Consider the following 17,315-nt stretch of genomic DNA (forward strand, 5'->3'; position numbering starts at 1 on the left):
TATGTATGTGTGTGTTTTACTTAGGATTCTTTTTCATACTTTGTTGAGTGGACAAAAGACAAATACCATTGATTAATATAGAGGTCAGAAATTTCTCTGTCTATAAGACATGAATGTGTTTTGCTACCAAGGGGAACTGTGGCATGAGATCAAAGTGGGCCTAGCTTAGAGAGATATGATGATGGTTTGATCAAGAATACTGACCCCCTAATCTGGCAGCTCTTCCTCTAGAGCACAGCTTATCCTAGAAAGGGTGGGTGTGACTTCTTGTTGGAAACCAGAGGTTTCAAGATCATTGAAATGGAAAGCACAGCTCTGTCCACTCTGAGCCATCACGTGGGCTTGTTGGGAAAGCTTGTCCTTAGGTCAGAATTCTCCCTCTGCTGCTCCATCTGCCTCCACATTGAGCTTCCCTTAACAGGGGTTGGAATAAGGCAAGGAGATCTTTGATGGAGACCTTTATTGAAAGATCAGCCAGTGTCAAGGAGAGGAATAACTTTGATTGCAGAGAGGTGGCAGGTAAGATGTCTCCCACATGGTCCTTGGGAGATTGGGATGAATTACGATCCAAATATATTGCTTCTCAAGTCTCCTGGGACAGAAACTCAGCTTTGTGGATAGCTGTCTGGAAACTGTTCTGAGAGTTTGTTCCCCATGATTCCTCCTGTCTGTAAACAAACCTTGCCTCTATACTACATCATGGAGAACGTTACTTACCAAACTTTCAGAGTTCTCTCTCTCTCTCTCTCTCTCTCTCTCTCCCTCTCTCTCTCTCTCTCTCTCTCTCTCTCCTTACCCATATTCATTTTGCCACCCCAGAATAATTGCTATTGGTTCTTGAGGACCTCTCTATGGATACCATGTGACAGGTTGGCAGGTGTTAGGACAGAGAGAGGAGAAGTGAAAAGAGCAAGAGAGGAAGAAACAGGAAGGTAGAAGGCAAGAGGAGACGGATAGGCAAGAGGAAGAAAGGAAGAAGACTGTTAGTGTTAGTGTGGAGGACAGGGTACTACACCTTTCTGAACACTCATATCCACCATGCGGGGGCCCATCATCTCAATGACGTAATTCTTGTTTTTCTCATACGCCTTATCATCAATTACCTTGATGTGAATTGTTTTGCTGTGGATGGAAAAATAAAGTTTCATAAGGAAGGAGCAGAGTTGGGGTGAGGCAGCTGGAGGAAAAATGGAAGGAAAGAGAAAGAGACCCAAAAAGATCCAAATCGGCCCCACTTCCCCAAGTGTATGGAAGAAGGTGGCTGCCCTGGCCCTCCTCCCACTCCAGTGAGTCCTCGGGTTTCGTGGGGTTTCATGTGTAACCATACTTGAAGACTAGACAAAACTCAGGCTTCACAGAGAAAGGTTCTGAGTTTTAATCCCAGAGATACTGTACGACCTTGGACAAATAATTTAACTAATATACAAGCAAGACAAATAATGTTTACTCAGTATCAAGGATTACGTAGCGCCTCCTTTATCCTTTAGGCATATGATTCAAGACCCCAGTGAGCATACGACATCACAGAGAGTACCAAACCTCATAATGCTGTCTGTGCATACCTGTGGTGTTCAGTCTATACATTAGGCACAATACAAGATTAACAACTAATTATAAAATAGAAGAATTATAACATTACCAGTTGGGCATGGGGGTACACACATTTGTAAACCAAGTACTCTGGAGCCTGAGGAAGAAGGTCAGTGTGAGTTTAGGACCAGCATGGACCACAGAGTGAGTTTGAGGACAGCCTGGACCACAAATCCAATACTCTGTCTCCAAAGACTAAACTGAAACGAAAAACACAGCACAATAAAAGATGCAATAAAAGATGTTTAAAATTTATGAATGGTTTACTTCTGGAGTTTCCCTTTTAGTATTTTCAGATAATCATTTGTCATAAGTAATAGAGACTGGTTCCCACACTTAAAACTTAAAGTCATCAATGTCCATACCTTGCAACTATTAGTGAGCTTCACTGTGACATTTTCAGAGATGTATATGTCGTGCTTGCCAGCATCCAGCTCTTATGGCCCCATCTCATCTGCCTTCCTCTCCCTGCTCCCCATAGTTGCCCATGATTCCCCATAGTCCTCCTGAAGACTGATAAAAGACTACTGCACACCTAAGAAGATTGACCTGATAGGTCTTCTCGTAAGGTTTATTCTTCATCTCTTTGCTTTTGGAACAAGGAAGAATCTTTTTTGACTTCTAGAACCAGCAGATGATGATTGAAAGTGCTTATTTCATAGAAAGAACAGAAAGGGAGGGACGAATAGGTCTGTGGGGATCGGGCCTAGAATAGTAGACTCTCTTGCCCTTTTGTGTGGCAGTGGGGAACACAGGGAGTCCAGCCAATTGCTCCATTTGTGTCACACATTGTCTAATTTATGATGACGGGGGATGCTGTCTGCAGAGGTGACACTGCAGCAAGGGAATGTGGGAGGAGGAGGGTACACAACTCTGGGGCTGTCTGAGTTGGGATCTGCATTCTATGTCAATCCTTTGGCCAACGTCAACCCCAGTTTCCCACATTGCTTTGTGTATGAGAAGGCGTTATTCTGTAGAGCAAATGTGTAGGTACCTGTTTTGTGTCACCTACCCACTCACCCTGCTGCTTCTCCTGTCTATAGTTGATTTAAAAAGGGAGGTAAGTCTGTGTCTCAAAGTTGTCACCTCTGATGGGATATTGCAGGACCAGAACCCCACTCTGCACATTTCGTCTGCCCTGGTGAATGCCGTTGTGTTGTGGCAGGATGCAGAGCTCTGTGGGACCCTGGTCTGCTCCCATCCACATGCCCTTCCAGACATGGCTCTAAGCTTGGTGTGTGAAGAAGAGACAGAGGCGTCTGACACACTCTTTATTCCGTTTAAATGAGGCACGGCCATCTTTAAAATCTCACTTGGCACAGACTCTATTCCCTGAAGCCTCCCCAAGGCAGCCCCAAGTTGCCTATGTGTCTATGGTTCTTCTCCTAACCTCACTTACTGGGTCCTTCCCTCCTGAAGTGAGTATAACAGTTGTTAATCCTGCCCTGGACCGTGCCACTAATTGCTTATGAAATGACACTTTTAACTTCGATGGCCTTTGTACCCGCTTCAGTCCATTAAAGCCAGGGTAGCTGCCATGGGAAAGAATGTCCCTTCAGCCTGTGAAAGTCACAGCACTATGGCTTTCCTTCTTCTAGGGAATGATAGCCTGGGTTAAAGTCTTGCCTCCATTATTATCCTCTGGGTAGCCTTGGGCAACCTGATAAAGTCCTCAAACTGTAACACGTTTCAAATGTAAAATCTCAAGGGCAAAATGGCACGATAGTATATACTCAGTAGTGTCCCCCCAAACAAGGTGGAAGCACACAGAGGGAGGTGTGTCTCTTAAAATGTGGCCTCTGCCATCATCCGTGACAAGCTCTGGTCTGGATAGAACTTGTGACATACCATGTGGGTCACATAGTTTTGATTTCTAGTTGGCAGATAAACAGGAAAAGAGAAACTGTGGACATCGTATTAGAAGACGGGAAAGGAAGACAGGCATTGAGTCGCAGCAGGAGGAAATGATGCTAATTGGCTAGAAGCATCAGTTGGAGGGTGGGGTGAGGGGAGGAGGCAGTGTTCCCCCTCTGAGCTCATTGGTGGGAAAGACATCCATGTCCGTTGAAGGTGTTACCTTGCCTGGAGGCTGGGGGAACCCTTACAGCTCCCTAAAAATGACATAGTTTCCATTTCTGTCCCCCATACAAGTGAGACCACAAGGACATTAGCTAGGAGTCATCAGCTGGGCCCCAGGTTCTTTCCAAACTTGTTCCCTGGACTTTAGTCAGTGGCACAATCATCTACCAGTTGGCCCAGACTCTGAACGTGGAACCACCATTTTCCCATTCTGGTGCTCTTAATCATTCTTTCCTCCTCTCCATCCCCCTCTGGCTCTACACACCTCCACCACCACCCTTCATTCTGCTACAAAGACCAGGACACCATGGTCTCTCCTTTGGACAGCTGTAGCCTCCAAAGAGACTTTCCTGTCCTTGTCCCTGCTTCAGTCTCTCTCCCACATTACAGCCAGAGTGACAGAGTGAAACGGCTGTATAGCCAGAGGTGGCACATACTTGCAAGCCAAGCACTCCAGAGACCGAAGGATTGTGTTCGTAAGACTAAGTTTGAGACCAGGCTGGTCTACATAATTCCAGACTAACCTTGATGCCCAGTGAGACCCCTGACTCAAATGAAGTCCAGATCCTGTCATGGCCCCTGGAGTTGGAGTAAGCAAAATCCCTGTCCTAGACAGAGCTGCTCCACCAAGCTGCACTGACCTTCAGATCTTGCTTATCACAAGATCCCCTTGCACTGCTCCTGAACATCATGTTTTTTCCATTTTTCAGACTGGGTTGTTTCTCACTCAGGGTGAGAAAACCCCTCATGTTCCTTGTCTGGCATGCTCTTCACCTAGACCTGGACTTATCTTCATCTGTTGGATTTTCTTGCCCACCTTACCTCTCTAGAGGTAGCCACCTTAGTCCCTAGAAGCCTCCTCCTACCACAGATTGCGGTCCATCTCACTACTCCATTTGCTCATGGCTTGCAGTTAGCCTGTTGCTTACTGTTTCCAGTCAGCACATTTCCAATTGGGCATTAACTCTTTGAAAGCAAGAACTGAGCCTATCTTGTTTGAGGCATGTCCCTGGCACATGCCCAGCTCATAAGAGACCCTCAGAGAGACCTTGTAGAGCAATAGCTGGTTTGCTATTTACTAGCTAAAGCACCTGGGGGTTCACATCATTCTGCTATAAAAACATGTAACAAAGGACAAAAAAGTACTTTGACAGTCACTGTGATGGATACTCAAAACTTCTGAGAGACACAATGTCTGGGAGCCCAAAACCACCCAATCTAGGCCCTCAGCTTACCTAACGTACTTCATTCATCCACTCTGGAGAAAACAGTGCCCACAACATGGGAACCATTAACTCAGGCGAGGAATTCAGAGTGCTTCTTTCTATATCTCCAGTTTTTCTTTCCAGCTCAGTGGCTGCTTCTGAATGGACACGGAGGCAGGCTATCCTGATCTGCTTCCTGGAGAGCCAATGATGTCATCCGAGGCCATGGGACCAGCACCTGCCTTTCCAATAAGCCTCCTGCTAAAAGGTGCCAGAATGGCATTCCCAGCTTGGGACCTGGCTGTGCCTCTTGGAGAAGAGTCTCCTGGGAGATCTCCTACCAACAACCCCAGAAGGATTAGGAAAACATTTCTTAGGCCTGGCTGGCCTCTTAGAACATTGCTGTACATTGAAGATACCCAATCGGTATGAGTCTCTGAGTGTCATTCCTGTTTGACCATTGAGTTCCTTTAGGTTAAAGGGGCTGAAACAGCATTTGATAGTTGAACAAGTGAATGATACCTAGGCAGTCGCCCTAAGAGGGAATTGGCCCTTTTAGAAAGGGATCTTTGCAAGGGTAATGTCCAGTTACTCTCAAAGCAGGACACAATTCTCAGTCTCTATAGCAATGAGCATAACCAAGCATCAGCTCTGCGTTTACAGGCCCATTGGAGCCCCATGTTTGCCCTGCATCAGCCCAAGGGAGTGAGACTGCGGGAGACAGGAAGATTCACAGCTCCAATTCCCTCTGTCTTTTAAGTCAAGAAGGGAAGTGAAAAAAGCAGTAGTGGTCTAGGAATAGATGGTTGCTGTGCTCTGAAATTGATAAATCCCCTTCTTGAGAAGGCAAGGGGAATAATCTATAAAATAATTTATTTAACAGTGTGTCTGCTCCCGGCACTGTAGACAGAAAATGACTGGTTATCTGATTCATGGCTTTAGAGATGTTGGGTCTCTCTTTTCTGGCTTTCTTTCTCTGATGGGGAATCTCATTTTAAATGATGATTTTTTTTTATCCAAGCAGGAAATCATTTTTTATTTTATAGACATGAAACTTCAGACTCAGGAAAAACCTTCAAATAACTAGGAAGAGAGAGCTGCCAGCCCCGTAGGACCCATGTCAAGCCTAATCAAAGCTCTTTGCCTTCCACATTATCTCCTTGCCCACTTGAACGTCTTCAACCCTTGCATTTCCAGTGAGAAATCTCTAGAGAAGCCTACTGAATAGCAGATCCAGGGAAGATTACCGTGTCTGGGTTGGACAGAGAGACTGCTTCAGGTAGAGACTTAACTACCTGGGGGGATGAGCCGATTCTATAGATGTCTTCTTGACCAAACCAGACACAGAGCAGACTAAAGCAGAGTTGCAATACTGCACAACTGCTGCGTCTACACAGCCTGCTGCTCTTGGGAAAGCACAACAGACCAAGTTCTTGAAGAACATTGTAACATGCTTTCATGAAGGCAGGGGGCCAGAGATCGTGACACAGTGGCATAGAGCTAAGGGGGCTTGGGTGCACAATGTAAGGGAACAGCACTCAAGCTAAATGACATCTTAATGCAGCATTTAAATGTATCAGAGCTAATGGGGAAAATCCATCATGAGTGAAATGTCCAGTTTTAGATGAAGACGGGTCCCCAGGATGCATGCTCATGCCTGTCCTCAGGGTCCTTACTGTCCTCTTAGCCCTTTGCTGCATTCTTGTGCTACCCAATGCCTGGTGGCATGACAGAAAGAATGGTAGATTAGGAAAGCAGACGAGTCTCTGCTCCTTCCTTCATGCGGGTCCTCCTGAGCCACTATACTTGTCCAAGAACAGCAAGAGGCTGGTCCTCTCTTGGGATGATTATGGGCAGCAATAGGAGCAAAACCCTGCAATCCTTGTTTTTTCTTTCTTGTAATTGCAGATGTTGTTTAAAGGTAAGAGTGTGTGCGTTTGCATGTGTGTTTGTGTGAGAGCATGTACATGTGTGTGTGTGTATGTGTTTATGTGTGTGTGCTTATCTGTGTGTATATATGTATGTGTGCATGTGTTCTTGTGTGTAGGTATGTACATATATGTGTGCATATTTGTGAGCGCTTGTCTGTGTGCAAGCATATATGTGTGTGTGTGCATGTGTGCTTGTACATGGGCATGTACATATGTGTGCTTATCTGCATGCATGCATATATGTGTGTGCATATGTATCTGTATGTGCATATGCATGTGTTCATGCATGTGTATATATGTGTGCTGGCTTGTGTGGGTGTATGCGTGTGTGTGTGTGTGTGCCTGTGCTGGTATCTGTCCGTGAGCATGTCTCTCTAAGTGCATGTATGTGTACACATGTGTGTCTGTGTGTTCATATTCATGTGTATGTGCATGTTGTGCTTGTGTTGAGCATATTTCTCTGTCTTTCTGTCTGTCTCTATCTCTGTGTCTGTGTCTGTGTTTCTCTCTCTCTCTCTCTCTCTCTCTCTCTCTCTCTCTCTGTCTCTCTCTCTGTGATACAGGCTTTCTCACTCACCCTCTAGGACTGTTTTCCCAGTCTTACTGCCTGCATGTTCACAGCAGCTCCCATCTTCACTGGCTCTCCTTCCCCTTCCCCTCTGCAAGGGCCCAGCTGCCATGCACCAGACAAAGCATTCTGTAGGCCCAGTCTCCAGTCTGCTCCCTGTTTTTGCTCAATAGAGAGAGGATGGCTAGAGGGTGGGGTGGATAGAGAGGGTGGTGTGGATATGGTCTTTGAATTGTGCTCTGGACAGATGGCTGCTGGTTCTCTGCCTTCCTGCCCTCCTCAGGCTGTGGGAGCTGTTCACTCCCATTCCTCAGCATGGCCCCTTCTGCTGGGATCTCCTCTTGGTAACATCATCCCCCTCAATCACTGTCACTTCAGGCCTGACAGTGCCTCATGCTCTGCTACAGTCTGTCCTTTCATCAGCCAGGCCTTTCTGTAGCCTTTAAGAGAAAATCTTTAGTGTCTGTGTGTTGTTGCGCTGCTGACCAAAGATTTAAAGACAGCTCCAAAAATAAGACCTGTTTGCAACCCAGAGTCGTGTTCAGCGTGAGTTTGGCACATCTGAGGACTGCAGTGCTAGAGAACTCAAGGTGATGATGGTATCTGTACAAAGGTTGGCCTGAGAATAAAGAATCGTTCATTTAAACCTAAGAGAGAGGAAAGTCCCAATGTGCCACTTTTTTACTTAGGTTCCAGGAATCAGATCCTGCCGCACTTAGAATTCAACTGAACCCGAATGAGGGTGAAGAAAGGGCAGGTGTTAAGAGCACTGTGTGCTGTTCCTCCAGGTGCCCGAGTTTTAGTCTCGGCACCCATGGCAGGCACCTCAGCTCAGTTCAAGTGATCCATCTGATACCTGCTTCTGGCCTCTGTGGCCAACTGCAGACCTCAAGCATATTCTAGACACAAATAAAAACAAAACCTTTTTTTTTTACACAAAAGAAAATTAAGACATTGAAAGTAAACCCCAAAAGGGAGAGAGATGGAGACAGACAGACAGACAGACACACACACACACACACACACACACACAGAGACAGAGAGAGACAGAGACAGAGACACACACACACACACACACACACACACACACACACACACAGAGAGAGAGAGAGAGAGAGAGAGAGAGAGAGAGAGAGAGAGAGAGAGAGAGAGAGAGAGACTGTATGACCTAGCTAAGAGACTCCGACACGACAGAAACATTTGGAAGACTTGAGAAAGCACAGCATGCTGGGCTCCGCTCCCACAGTGCCTGTGCTTCAGGTCGGCACCAGCCCCGAGGATGTGCACTGCGGACGCATGCCCAGGGGCTGCAGGGCTGTTGAGCAACCTGCACAGCTCACCTGGCTTGTTCCACAAAACACGTTCTGCTTGGTCTCCCTCTGCACACTGTGCCCTATCCTACACACCAGCCTTCTCTTACCTCAAATGCATAAACCCAATTCTCACCTCAGGACATTGGTACTAACTGTTTCCCTTTCCTGAACTGTCATCCCCCAGACAGGCTCATAACCAGGTTTTAAAGAGCATGTCTCTGCTTACGTGATGTTTCTCTGTCTTCTTACCTCTGACCTCCAACGACTTTCCGCACGGTCATCTTCTCTCACCTTCAGCCTACTCCCGTGCTCACCTGGTTCCCTCACCGACATCCAAGCGCCATTAAAAGCAGAAGCCCCGTCTGCCTCACTTACCAGCACTGGCACACACTCGGGCCCATGGGCAGTTCATGTTTATTGAATGGGTGATTTGTGAGTAGCCATAAATGGTGGAACCAGAAGCCGAGACTGGGGTACAAGAGCACAGAGCCAGCACAGTATTAAGCAGAAGATTGCCATGAGGGGTGCCATGAGGGGTGCAGAAGAGCCCTCGACTGCCTCTTTCATTCCATTCCTGCACACACTACTCCATTGAGAAGCACCGGTACGGAGCTTCTGCTATGAAAAGATGCTTTAATGCTCCCCCAATCCCTTCCCCGGCAGTCTAGACCTCTTTCCCCACCTTCAAACATGTATAAGAAGAGGTGCCTTGTCTACAGCCCTCACTGTTGCAGCTCCAATTATTTATTGGCAATAGTTCTAGGTCTCAGCTTTCCCCCTGCTCCTTCTCGTGCCTGATGCCATGGAAATAAAGATTCTCTCCATCACTCAGTGCTGGAGAGCCCCAGCCTCAGGATCAGAGCTATCTGTATACAGCATTTACAAGCTTTGGGTCGTTTAACCTTTTGGCTAATTTGCGAAGCTTTCTGTGAGCCTCTGTTTCCTCATCTGAGGGAGGGAAGAGTTGCAAGGCTTACCTCACAGGGTCACTGCGATGACCAAAGGAGATTATGGGAAGAAAGCTTATAGCAAGGACCCAGCAAAGAATAAGCAGTCAGAAATGTCATTAATTTTGATGATGTCCTGCTCAAGCTAGAAGTCATGTAATTCTTTCCCTGGTCCCCAGGATGGACTTGTAAGAGGGTGTAACATACCTGACCATCTAACAAGTGCTAGTTTGGGGCCAGGCAGGGTACTTTCTCAACTCCATGGATGGACTGATGAAGAATCACAGGTAAAGGGGCACGTCTCACTGTCACACAGCTATTAGCCTCCCCTACTTTAACAAATGGGGATCAACCTTTTCCTTCACCCATCGCCCCAGTGTCACAGGGGAGCCTCCCCTACTGCCCAGCTCTGCTCTTTATTTTCAGTTAGCGGCAGAGGCAGCTCACCTGCGTGTTCACAGCCCACTGTGGATCCACAGGCTCGAGGCTCCTGTTTCAGCTCCATAGTGGGAGGGAGTCAGAGAGATCAATTTGTATGCCTGGGGCCCCCGGCTTGGATAAGCAAAGTTCTCCAAGAATGAGCAGGGCTTGTTGACACCCACCCGCACCAGGAATCTGACTTGGTGGTGCCATTTCCAGGTTCCTTTCATGATATTATCCAGGTTCACACACGCGATACTATCAAGTCCTTCTGCTACCCCGGCCTGACTTCAGTGAATCATCCTGGACTCTTCCCTTGGTGAGGTGCTCTGGGTCTGTCCCCTTTCAGGCGCAGCGGTTCCCCTCCATTTCCACAGCCTCAATCTGTCCACTGTGTGCAGAAGGTTTGCAATCAATACTCCCTTTAAGCAGGGCATTTTACATATTCGTTTCCTATGGGGAAAGCCTGGGCTTACCGAGAGGCCAGATTCAACTGACAGGAGGCAGCCCGGGGAAAGCATGTTTGTGTACGCTACATATCTGGGCTGATGCCTTCCTGGGTGACGTTATAGGTATGAAACAGTCATGCAGACTCATTCGCCCGAGGCATTTGGGTGACATTTTGGGATGATAAAAGAAAACGCAACAATTGGGACAATGCCATAATACGTTTTCAACTGTACATCTGCTTGGAGGGCTCTTAATCAAGGATTTCAAAGCACTTTCTCTCAATCTTGCCCGTTCATCTTTCCCCCATCCCTGGGAAACAGCCGGCAGGTAGGTATCGGAGTACTATAAATAGAGGATCATTATCTGTGATGTGAGTACTGTGTATTTAGACAGCATTTTCTCCGAAGCACTCAAGAGCTCCACACACATGAGATTATCTAATTCGAGCTCATTCATACAGTGTCCCCCACATTTGCTGTCTTCCAGGCAGGTTGGGAAGCTCCGGAGCTACAGAAATTCACATTTTCCACGCCAGCTCCCTTCCCATTCCTTTAAAGGTCACAGGAGGGGGAACGCGCTTCTCAGGGCTACTCCTGCTAACCTGAAGCAGCCAGCACTACAGCTTGATCGCCTCTTCTAGGTATTTGGGGGACACAAGGACTCTCATACGCTTACTCAGTTTTATAATAATGGTATCAAGGGATGGGGCGGGGGTGGGGATTCATTTCCTTCCTGCCAGATCTTGTGTGAATCTAGTTGTCTGGGGTGGTAAAGCCTCACTTCGTGGCTGTCGGACGGACTTCATGATCTTGTAAAGATACTGGGTCGGAAATGAGCTGAAGCATGTGCTGACCCTGTGAGCTCAGGGCTGAGGCCTCGCTCCTGGGAGAATCTCTGCTTGCCTTGAAAGTGCACATCAGCTCTCTACCTGACATGTTGGCTTTCTTCCACTCGTAAGAGCTTCTATACTTCCCTTCCACTGATGCCATCGGGCGAGTGATGTTCTGATATGTACTAACACTACTTGTCCCCAGTTATACAGAAGTGACCAATAAATGCAGGTGTCACCTTCTTGTCATTCCTAGTGTCCTACAATCTATGAGGACAAGCACTGTTTGGTTAATTGTCTCTATCTCCTGAGGTGAGAGCATATGTTAGATGCTTAGTAAAAGTGTATGTACAGTGAGTGCGTGAGTGGCTGAGTGATGGAAGGACCACAGTGAGCATCCTCTGGGTCACGGTTTCCAGTGACGCCCTTTCACGTAGGTCTGAGTGCAGAATGCTGGTGTTATATTTCCTGGAGACTACAGCCTCACCGTTACCTCTCTCAGCCACTGGGGACGAACAGCAGCAGCTGAGTAGAAATCATGGAGTTTATTTGGCATCCTTCAATAATTCAGTTACACTCAGGACTCAGGTTGCTCATGGGATCTGCTTCAAAAGCCCAACAGAATCTCCCACCCGAACCTGTCTCTAAAGTATAGTGAAAGTGAATAAAGTCTGAATGGCGAAAACTTCAGCTAAAGTCACCTCTATTGCTGACAGATGTGCGACCCTGGCCATGCTTCTAACCTCTCTGAGCTTCTGTCTCTTCAGCAATAACGTGGAGATAACTTTCACATTGGGTAGTTGTGGGAGTTAAATGGGGAAACACAGGCAATGGGCTCCATGAACAGCTGACCTTTCCCTTATGTTGCCCTTAGACCCCCATCCCTTCCGCCCTCTCTTCTGGAAGCATCCTCTATTTGGATGCTTCTAGTTGCTACCTCCCAGGTTTTAGGCGCCATGCTGGAAGTGTTGGAACCGGGACTATATTTAGATGCCTTAGCTCTTTTACTTTTTTATACCACTGGGTTGCTATGGTGACGGTGGAGCAGGGAGGGGGAAGGACAGCTTGAAAGAAAGCATGGAGCACAGTCATAAAGATCATCTGCCCTGGCTGTGGACTGTTCTTCGTGTGAGCTGGCACTCTCCAAGGAGCTGTACCAGAGCGTTTCATCAGGAGATGCTGCAAGAGAACAGGTGCTGCCTGGTGAAGGTGGGAAGGAAAGGGGAGAGGGAGGGAGGGGACGGAAGCAGAGGGAAGTGAAGGGAAAGAGGACCATGTTGAAACCCTCTTCCTTTACTGGTCTGAACACAGCCTTGAGCCCTGGAGCCTTCCTCAGATGGCTTCACCATCAATCAAGTCAGGCGACAGCAAGTGAGCTTGCTTTGGTTGGGCCAAAGAATAGGATCAGTTATCTTGGAGTTCAGAAGTCACTGAGACCAGACACTTTTGTAAGAACAAAGTCCTGTCCCTACATCACGGCCTGGGATTGTCCCCGGTTCAAACCATGGAAAGAATCAAAGCCACACAAGGGCAGAAATGAAACTGTGCTCAGAATGCTGATGTACTTGGTGGATTTGCAGGGAGGCTCTGAGCCGATGACAAAATCGGGCCCTGCAGAAAGCTCCACCGTTCCTCACACATCACTTCACTGGGCCCTTGAAATGGCCTGGGTAAGTAGGAAAATGGCAGAGGAGTCGATGATTTACCCAGTGTCTCGCAGCTGGTAAATGGCAGAGCTGGGGTTGAACTAAGGCCACCTGGAATCCAAATCCATTGTCCATCTCAATATATACCAGTGGTTATCAAAACCAATTTATTAGAGCTGAATATAGCGGGACAATGAAATGAAACCAGAGTGGCTAAAGACAGCACTGTCATTATCAATACGGAGCGTCCTTCTTGGACAACTATACTTCTGGGAAGAGAGGATTCTGGGTAGAACCTTTCAAAATGTAGTCACCGATGCCTCCATCTTAAAAACCCTGGAAGAAGGTAAATGTGCTGACTGCTATGCTCCAGGCCAAGATGCTGGCCCAGCAGATCTGGAATGCTTGCATTTAGTCAAGAAACCGGGAGATTCTGATAAATACTAACTTCTCTGACATCGCTTAGCACCTAGGAGATGAAGCATAATTGCAGCAGGCATCATTTTTTTCTGACCTGATTTCTCATTTGTCCGAGATCGAACATCAAGAAATCCTCGGGCAGCTGGGTGTGGTGGGGGCTGTCTTTAATCCCAGCACTTGGGAGACAGGGACAGGTGGATCTCTAAGTTTGAGGCCAGCCTGGCTTACAAAGCAAGTTCCAAAGTAGCTATTGGGCTATATCCCCAGCCACAGTTTTATACTTTTAATTTTGAGACAGACTCTTGCAAATTTGTACAAGTTAGACTTAAACTGTCTTTGTAGTCCAGGCAGGTCTCAGTCTTGCTATCTTCTTACCTCAGCCTCCCAACTAGCTGGAATACAGACATGTGCCACCAGTTGTGGCTTAGCTGATAGACATTTTTAAAAGATTCTTTTATGGGTGTTTTGGTGTCTTTTAAAAAAATCATATCTTATTAAAACATCAACAAAGGATTGTAGTAGATTTATTACGTAATCTCTGCCCCTAGGCTGAGCTCATCTCCAGAAATCTCCAGTGGCTTTATTAATGAGTCTACCTCATTCAAACCTGCTCTAGTTTTAGCTTCTGGGATGGCTTTTGTACCCAGCACACCAGCACCAGCACCAGCACCACCACCACCAGCACCACCCTCCTCCTCTCCTCCTCCTCCTCCTCCTCCTCCTCCTCCTCCTCCTCCTCCTTTTGCTTCTTCTTCTTCTTCTTCTTCTTCTTCTTCTTCTTCTTCTTCTTCTTCTTCTTCTTCTTCTTCTTCTTCTTCTTCTTCTTCTTCTTCTTCTTCTTCTTCTTCTTCTTCTTCTTTTCTTCTTCTTCTTCTTCTTCTTCTTCTTCTTCTTCTTCTTTCTTCTTCTTCTTCTTCTTCTTCTTCTTCTTCTTCTTCTTCTTCTCCCTCTCCTCCTCCTCCCCCTCCTCCTCCTCCTGCTCCTCCTCCTCTTTCCCTCTTTCCCTCTTTCCCTCTTTCCCTCTTCCTTCTCCCTTTCCCTCTGCCACCTCTCTCATGTTCATGGTCCTGTGAACCTGGGGAGTTCTGGCTATGACAAAACCCTTTTGGCAGAAAGTGGACTCAGTGTGGACAAGAAGATGAACCAAAGGAGAAATGAAACTAAAGGAAGTTAAATGCTGTGGGCACAGAGGTCGTTCAGAATAGGCTGTCTGAAGTCACAAGCTATCCAGGAATTCCAGAACAGAGGGAAATATGCTTGGCTGCATTCTCTTCTGCCTCACTTGTCCCGAGTCCCTTGAGTTGTCATCCACTTTCACACCCCAGCACTTTGTTTTGGGGCCAGGGGGAGGCAAGTAGTGAGGCAGAATGGAACAGAACAGGAAGAGTTATAAGACCTCAAAATGGAAGCTCCTGGTCAAAAGGAGAGTGGTTTACCTCATTCCTCAAGCCTTCGTATTACTCATGGTTGGTTTCTATTGTCCCATTTCTCGAACCTGATCTGGAAACTCTTCCCAGTATCTCCTTTAGATTGTGGCCAAATACACAGAGTGATGCTTTCTGAAGATGCATACCTCTAGTGTAGAGCCCTCTGATTCAGATTTATGCTCTCCGCATAGCTCTTTGTAGTTTATGAAGTGCATATTCTTGTACGCTAGACAGAATAGTTATCAAGGAACTAACTTTATTACTGAAAGTGAAACAAAGGGACTAGTTTTTAACCACCCTGGTCTTTCTCCTAAGTAGGGGTGGGTCCTGTTGGAGAGTCAGCTGCAATTGCCTTCTGGAGGAAAAGGAGAAAGAGAGCAGTGTGGTTCTCCTTCCACAGAGCCAAACCTGAATACACCAACAGTGCACAGGCAATGGGCCATATTTTCTGCCAGTTGACTACTACCAGCCTCTAATTTTCAGTGGCTAGGGAATCCAAAAATATCCTTTGCATAGACAACAAACTCTTCTGTTCAGAGAATTATTTTGTTGGATTATCACAACATTCCACCATCATTCATGAGTTAAATTCAGTCTCCCTTCTAGGATATGGCAATTGAGATGCAGAGGTGTCAAGGAATCTGCCTAAATTCATGCAGTTGGTGAGTGATAGATTATGCATTAGTCTCCTGCCTTCAGAAATCTCTTCAAAACTCTTCTTCCTGCCTGCCTACAAGTCTTATCTAATCCCAATTTAGACATTCTGAAGGCAACAGAGGAGTCAATCTACTTCCATGAACTAGGAATATTATTGTAGAAAGAGAAGTTAAGAGAAGAGACCTTGTGCACAGACTGATCTATGCTTGAATGATATCTAAGCTCAACAGCAGTGGTGGTGAAGCACAAATTGCTCAATACATAGTCATTGATATGTTGCTGTTCACAGTGCTGACATAAATCATGGGATCTGTTTTAATTAAAAGATCCTGGAAAAGATGGTGTCATCTTGATATTTTCCAAGATGGAGGTTGCACCTCACAGGTTTTGATGTCATTTCTTTTACTAAACTTCCCTAGGCCGTTTCCTAAAATGGCCACAGTGCTGCTGCTGCTGCTTCTTCTTCTTCTTCTTCTTCTTCTTCTTCTTCTTCTTCTTCTTCTTCTTCTTCTTCTTCTTCTTCTTCTTCTTCTTCTTCTTCTTCTTCTTCTTCCTCCTCCTCCTCCTCCTCCTCCTCCTCCTCCTCCTCCTCCTCCTCCTCCTCCTCCTCCTCCTCTTCCTTCTCCTCCTTCTTCTCCCTCCCCTCCTCCTCCTTCCTCTTCCTCTTCTTCTTTCTTCTCATTCTCCTCCTCCTTCTCATTATCATCTTTATTATTTATTCCCCCCTTTAAGATGCATTTCAATGCTTATGGCTGTCATCAGCCTTCTTGGACATGGGCACAGAAATCCTGCGAGTGAGTGCACCTTACCCTTTCCTCCTGTTGATCATTACTCAGTGAAGCTCAACATATCGTCATTTTTTCATTTTGTTCTCACACTCTGTCTGGTGAAGCTTCTAAAGAAGTGAGCTTGTCACTGAAGCCATCAGACAAAACATTCAGCCTTTGTCTCACATCAACAAGTACCTCACATCTCAAAGTCCCATTCCGTCTCTGTTAAGTACTCATTTTCCTGGGGTTGTGTGGTTCTCAGAAGCACAGCATTAAAGGAGGGGAAAGTAGCATATCTTCTGGCATTGCTTCATGTTCATGGAGAATCAGAGACTACCCCGTGAGGTAAAGCAGACAGAAAGGCTGGACTTCAAACACTGAACTGCAGGGCCTAAAGAGCTCTAGGGATTCAGAGACCTAGAATTTCATTCCCTTAATGGAATTCTTTTTCCTATGTAAGACAAATGGGGATGTGGAGGAGTGTGGAGGTGTGGGAAAGAAAGTACCTAGGGACACTTCTATAAAGCTTATGAGGTTGGTGGTGAACAGGAAGACACAGCTAGACAAAGCATAGTGGGTCAGGTATAGAAAATTGTGACTGAGACATTCAATGCCACTTATAAATGATTATTGGGTTTCTATGGAATATGATAGATATTAGGGGGCCGAAGGTGTTAAAAAGATGAATAAGAAGTTGTTCATCATTTGGAAAAGCTAAGTATGACATAGCTTACAAATATTAAGAACTAAACCTCACAGTCAAATTTATGGCCTACACATGCGTGTTTGGCAACTTTCTCTAAATTCTACTTTTACCATTTTTTGTATAGTGAAACAAATCACATCAACATGCACACAAAAACACAAGATAATAAAAAGATAGCAATAGTAACCCAAATGTTACACAGTGTTTGATGACGATGAACTGGGGCCCCCACCCTCCCCAGACAGCACTGCAGGTAGGTAGTTCATGTTTTTTACCTGTGGTGCCCGCAGGCTTTTCTCTACTCTTAATCTGGCTCACCTTTTGCCTGCATTGATTGGAATGGCTACACTCCTCTAA

General features: G+C 46.3%; 2 protein-coding genes across 5 annotated transcripts in view; one reads left to right on the forward strand and one right to left on the reverse strand.

Moving 5' to 3' along the window:
• The window catches only part of Smoc1 (SPARC related modular calcium binding 1), a 194,771-nt gene extending 189,697 nt beyond the window's left edge, over window positions 1–5,074 (forward strand). Inside the window, exon 12 of the mRNA XM_032908057.1 lies at window positions 5,019–5,074. Coding sequence (XP_032763948.1) covers window positions 5,019–5,062 — 44 coding nt within the window. The 3' untranslated portion in view covers window positions 5,063–5,074. The remainder of the gene's footprint in view (window positions 1–5,018) is intronic.
• The window catches only part of Slc8a3 (solute carrier family 8 member A3), a 146,890-nt gene that overhangs the window by 17,898 nt on the left and 111,677 nt on the right, over window positions 1–17,315 (reverse strand). The window lies entirely within an intron of this gene.

The sequence above is a fragment of the Rattus rattus genome, chromosome 7 (genome assembly GCF_011064425.1).
Source record: "Rattus rattus isolate New Zealand chromosome 7, Rrattus_CSIRO_v1, whole genome shotgun sequence".
NCBI classification, from domain to species: domain Eukaryota; kingdom Metazoa; phylum Chordata; class Mammalia; order Rodentia; family Muridae; genus Rattus; species Rattus rattus.